The 5,997-nt window shown below is 41.5% G+C and overlaps 1 protein-coding gene across 1 annotated transcript in view; it reads left to right on the plus strand.

The window, feature by feature from the left end:
* The first annotated feature begins 1,153 nt into the window (after positions 1-1,153).
* Positions 1,154-5,997, plus strand: part of IL5RA (interleukin 5 receptor subunit alpha) — a 25,556-nt gene continuing 20,712 nt past the window's right edge. The window contains exons 1-6 of the mRNA XM_006909197.2: positions 1,154-1,171; positions 1,883-1,967; positions 3,688-3,833; positions 4,753-4,891; positions 5,659-5,812; positions 5,888-5,997. The exon at positions 5,888-5,997 is cut by the window's right edge and continues 75 nt beyond it. Coding sequence (XP_006909259.2) covers positions 1,154-1,171; positions 1,883-1,967; positions 3,688-3,833; positions 4,753-4,891; positions 5,659-5,812; positions 5,888-5,997 — 652 coding nt within the window. The remainder of the gene's footprint in view (positions 1,172-1,882; positions 1,968-3,687; positions 3,834-4,752; positions 4,892-5,658; positions 5,813-5,887) is intronic.

Here is a 5,997-nt window from a genome sequence, read left to right on the forward strand (position 1 = left end):
GCCTTTTCCTTAATCCTGTTAATTATAACTTGAGCTGTAATACTCTAGTCAATGGGTTACTTCTCTTGTTAAAGCCTCACTTTCAGAGAGAGAATGAAAGTCAGCAACTCTTTAATTTTTTGTTACATTCTATGTTTATAAATGTCATCTCAAATAAAAATTGCTTTTTTCTTTTCAGAACTCACCAATGTTTCTACAGATTTAAGTGCCAACTTTGTAGAAGCACAGATACTTACATTAATCTATTTTGGAAACTGCCATCTGGAATCCTGGCCAACTCAGACCAGCAAACTTACTAGACACCTCCACCAAATATACATGTTTTAGTATTAAGGAGAGTTTTCTAGTTCAGATAATAAAGTTATTCATTGATGGGATTTTAAGCCATAATAAACTATGCCATTCCAAGTGAACTTTGTTTTAAAATAAGGTTTTTTTTTTTTTTTTTAGATAGACTTCTCTCTTGTGAAAGCTTTCCAGTGTTCCAAATGTAAAATAATGTCTCATGTACTCTGGGTGAAGATGTAAGTAAGTATAATTCCTAAGGAAATGGACACTGAAAATGCAACTCCTTGCATTTAAGGATATTTTATGACCTGATTAGCTGTCAGAAAGTTTAACACAATCAATGCATGATAGCATTCTACAACTTATATTTATATGTTCATTTGATTTAAGTAACATCTGAATTTCCCTTTTCCCCGAGGATTTAAAATCTGCTGATTTGATTGCATGTTTTAATGCTAATAAAATAAAATTCATTTGCGACTGCCCTCCTTTTATGATCTTTCTTTGAACTGGTGGATTGTTTGTATAAGAATATTAATACAGGAGTAGTTTCCTTTTGAAATTTCTAGCCACAGGCAAAGATACCTTTTTTAGGTGTTAACAATACTTTGGATCAAAACTTGCAAAATTTTTGCTGTTTTTATATGTCTTCTCCTTTTCTGTCCTATGCGTCAGTATTTCTATATTTATAAATTTCAAGAATTAACTCAGGCCAGAAGACTTTGCATTATAGATGCTTGGAGAAAGAATAATTGGAAGGACATTATACTAAGTGAAATAAGTCACAACAAGACACATACCATAAGATTCCACTTAGATTTCTAGAAAATCAGATTCATAGTGACAAAGTAGAATGATAGCTGCGATGGCCTGGGGAGGGTGGGTAATGGGAGTTGTTTAATGGTATGGTTTCAAATGAAAAGAGTTCTGAAGATTGGTTGCACAATAGCGTGAATGTACTTAGCACTGTTGAATTGTACACTTAAAAATGGTTAAGATGCTAAATTTTATGTGTACTTTACCACAATGTTTAAAAAAGAATAATTGGATTAAATCAGCAATGTATAAACCATATGCCATTTGTACATTTTTAAGTAATAAATACATGTAAAATTGAGCTTCTATATATAAAATGCAGTAGGTTAGCACAGTTGTTTTAAAACTCCAGAACTACAGTTAGGAACTTAGAGAAAAATCATCTTTAATGTATGTACTACAGAACAAAGGACTTGATAAGTGCAGACCCCCACGTGTGTGTGTGTGTGTGTGTGCGTGTGTGCGCACGTGTGTGTGCGCACGTGTGTGTGTGTGTGTGCACGTGTGTGTATCCTATAGGAGTCAATTCAGAAGGATTTTTGCTTCTACCATGCCCCGCACATACTGTTATTGGAAGTTTTAGATAGGACTACAATTATTGACTGACATTTCTCTCTGCTTCTTAGATAAGATTTGTTCCTATTTGCATTTCTAGCACATAACAGGTCACCCATAAATGTTGGTTAAATGGCAAAATGATTATATTCTACTTTATAAAATAGCTGTCAGTTTTTCTCTAAAATGGCTACTTGGACCCTCATCTTTCTGTCTTCTGCAGAATTTGATCGTCATGGTGCTTGCATTTCTGATTCTTTTGGGGGCCACAGTGATACTGCCAGCAGACTTACTTTCTGATGAAAAATGTAAGTGCCATCTATTAAGTTCAATGATCTTTCTTTAAAAATATAAGCATATTACAAAAACGATAGCATTATTTTCTCCTAAATAATCCCTCAATTAGGAAATTATGTGTGGATTTTAGAAAAGGGATAGAATATCCTTATCAGAATACAAACTCTTTAAATACACTATATTTTAAGAAAGTAAGGTTGGCTGAAGTGCAAATTTTATGCTACTGTGGGAAATTCTATGGCAGGACTGGGTGTATGGGCTCCAGAGAATAAAGCTGGAGGCCATGTCCACTCTGAGAATACCTCTTCATGGGAAGGGATGGCTAGCGGCCTCACGACCAAAGAATAAAAATCTCCTACTATGTTTGCTCAGAAATTTGTTGATCTTTGGAGTTGGTGCAATGACAGAATCTAAGAAAACCATCACATGGCCTCTGCCTAGTTTTGTCTAAGAGAAATTCCTATGATAATGACGTTGTTTTATATCTGCACCGTCCAGTGTAGTAGCCACTAGCCATCGGTGACTAATTAAGCACTTGAAATGTGCCTCATGCAACTAGAACAATGAAGGTTTTATTTTAAGTCATTTAAATTTAAATAGCCACGTGAGGCCAGCGGTGACCACGATGGACAGCGCATTATAGACAGAGCCCTGGGAGTCCGTATCTGCAGGCGTGGATGGGGGTGGGGGTCCCAGAAGGCCATTAAACATTCTGGATCCATGGAAACATCCTGACCACGTAGTAAGTGAATCGGAGGAGGTTTCACGACTGTGATACAATGTTATCTCAATTTTAGAAAAAAATGTAAAAAGTTTTTATTAATGTATGCCCGGGAATAAACGATCATCAACGTTTCACATGGTAAGACCATTTATAATAGTAGGGTTGCGGGTAATTTTTCTTTCATTTTTTTTTTTTGCTCATCTGTGCTTTCCAACATTCCTGAAATGCACAGACCTTGTTTTTGTAAATGAAATAAAAGCTTTTATTTTGAAAGCAAAGTTAGAAAGTGGTTCATTAAGAAAAAAAAACCAAAAAACCTTTTTTTCCTCCAGAAATGTCTAAGTAGTTTTACTGACAAATTCGTTTTGATTTTAAATCACAAAAAGAAATAAATCCATTTTATATCACGAGCCGGTATGCATACAGATACATAAGTACATTTATATAATGGAAGAAGCGGTTCATGAAACAGAATTTATTCTTACTATATTTGATGCACAAAGCAGTACTTATTATATTCGATGTCTTTCCTATTCTATTTTTTCTGTGTCATTAAAAAAATCGCTAGCCACAAACTGATAAATTATCTCAGCCAATTAGTGGATAATAACCCTCGGTTTAAAAACTCCGGTTATAATAGATAATGATATGGTATAATATCCCTTTTTCAATTAAAAACCTATAGATGTTATAGGTAAACGCCTGGGCAAAGTAAAAAAAAAATACACACACACACACACACACACACACACACACACACGCACACGTAATGAAGTAGAAGCATAATGAAGTTCTTAAAGGAACTTCTTCCAAAATTATCTCCGTATTCTGCATTCTGATAGCGAAGTAGAAGCAGTCTTAAAGGAACTTATTCCAAAATTATCTCCGTATTCTGCATTCTGATAGCCATAATAAAATACTACGGGGCACAATACGACCTTTTGAAAATTTAAGAACCGCTCCCTATGCACAACTGACACGTCGCCGTTTCCTCTTCTGATCCTCAGCCCCGCTGCTCCCGCCTGTCAATTTCACCGTCACCGTCACCGGTTTGGCTCAGGTCCTGTTACGCTGGGAGCCGAGCCCCGATCAGGAGCGAAGGAGCATCAAGCTAGGATATCACGTGAAAATAAACGGCCCACAGGAAGATGATGTGAGTGTTCATTCTGACGGCGGAACTTATTTAGAGTCCAGTTAAATTTTGGCTGCATTTTCCTTATCAAGAGAAATTGTAACCGAAAAAAAAAAAAAAAAAAAGGGGAACCACTCAAGGGCCTTTGGTTCTTTCGCTTAAAGAAGGAAGTTTGGTCACTTCTGAGGTGGGATGCATTCAATCTTGGTTTTATGGTTTCTCTAAAATAGCCCCAAACCAAACAAAGCAAAAACCCAGAAGAAAATAGCGGACGGAGGCGGGAGGAGGGCAGGGAGCCGAAGCCGAGGCCGGCTTCGAATCCTGGTTCAGCCTCGCCCTGCGTTTGCGACCTTGGGCTAGACAGACGACCTCTCAGAGCTCCAGGCAGAGCGACTGGTACCTTGTTGACGAAGGGAGAAACGGTTGTAGGGTGTTGGCTATTTTTCAATCCGTATGGAATTCTAGAGAATTTTCTGTCAAAAAGTTATCTACGAGAGGAGGCCGGAACTAGAGATGGTATCACAGGGAACCGGGCCCTTATTTGTCATATTTTGTTTGTTTTCGTAAGAAGAACGTGTCCACGTATCATTGATGAATTTATTATGCTTTTATTATATTGTTTGTAAAAACTATCTATAAATACTAGAATTGGGTATTTTATCTGCTTATTCATTTTAAAACCACCTTAGGGAGGCATGGTTGATGTGTAAAAAGCTGCACATATGTCATTTATACATCTCAATGAGTTTAGGGTTAAGTATTGACTCATGGAATCGTGGGTTTGATTTTTTAGCAAACCTATGTCATTGCATTTAAGGTGCCATTTAAAAATCGGCATAGTTGATGAAAATATGCCAGAAGAAAACGCATATTTGATGAAAATAGTTCTTTTAAGGCTATTGGCCTTTTACGTGTCGTGACTCGTGGGTTTTAATTTTAGTACGAAACCAGGAACACGAAGAGCAGCCGTGAGACCATCCTTCACAAAGGCTTTTCAGCCAGCGTGCAGACCATCCCGTGGGAGGGCCACACCGTCCCGCCAAGCAGCTGGGTGTCCGCCGAGCTCAGCGCCCCCGCAGGTGAGGCCGGCCCCGCAAAGCCCGTTCTCCCTTTCAGACTTGGTAGAGACGGGACATCAGAGAATTAACAACGCGCTTCCTTTCTTTCCTCCGCCACCGGCTCCTGCCCAGTGCCCCGTTAGCGTCCCAACTGTCACAACCCGCCCAGTGCCACCTGGCACGTCCCCACGGCCATCACCTACACTTCTCGGTCCTCGGCTCAAAAGCTCAAAATCATCATAAGCAAAACGGGGGCCGCTCAGCTCCCTCCTAAGTGGAGTCTTTGGCACCTTGCACCTGCACCGTACCTGGTCCTCCGCTCTGCTCAGATGGATTTCGAACCGGGTCCCACGCGCCCGCCCCGAAGACTTTGCTTTCCGGGCTCATCCTTGGCCCGCCCTTCTGAACCCCCCGTGAACTCGAAGCCCAGGTCCCGTCGCCCCTGCTGGATAGAGCCCTTTACTCCGCCCCGTACACTGAGGGCTGCTTGTGCCCCTCAGAGCTCACCCTCGGGCTGGGTGCTCATCGACATCATGTTATCTGTCTTTCACGCACAGCTGCATTTCTACCCTGCCGTCCCCAGCTCTGAGCCCGCTGGGGGCAGGGACAACGCCTGATGCTTTCTTACATCCGGCACGACAAAATAGTGCGTGCTTGGGACAGAGTGTTCGTGTTTAATTCTAGAGCTTCTCCTACCAAATTGAAGGAGGCTCGGCTGACGGTTCGCGGAAGCCACGAGACCGAACACCTCAGCCAGCGTCTCGCCCTTTCTATTTCTGACTATGCAGGGTCTCCTGGAACCTCGGCTGTCAACTTAACTTGCACCACGAACACTGTGGCGAGTAACCGAACGCGCTCACGGCAGTACCAGGTCTCCCTTCGCTGCACCTGGCTGGCGGGCGAGGCTTCCCCTGAGGACACGCGCTATTTCCTCTACTACAGGTTCGGACCTATTTTTACCTACGCAAATGGGTAGTGTCCTCCGGTCTTGAAAATCTGACGAGCGTTCCCATTTAGGTACGGCTCCCAGACCGAAGAATGCCGACAATACGCGCAGGACGCGTCGGGGCGCAACGTCGCGGGCTGGTTTCCCGCGACTTCCATCGACGGCCAAGGGCGCGGCTCGC

This window comes from Pteropus alecto, unplaced genomic scaffold (genome assembly GCF_000325575.1).
Source record: "Pteropus alecto unplaced genomic scaffold, ASM32557v1 scaffold53, whole genome shotgun sequence".
Lineage (NCBI taxonomy): Eukaryota > Metazoa > Chordata > Mammalia > Chiroptera > Pteropodidae > Pteropus > Pteropus alecto.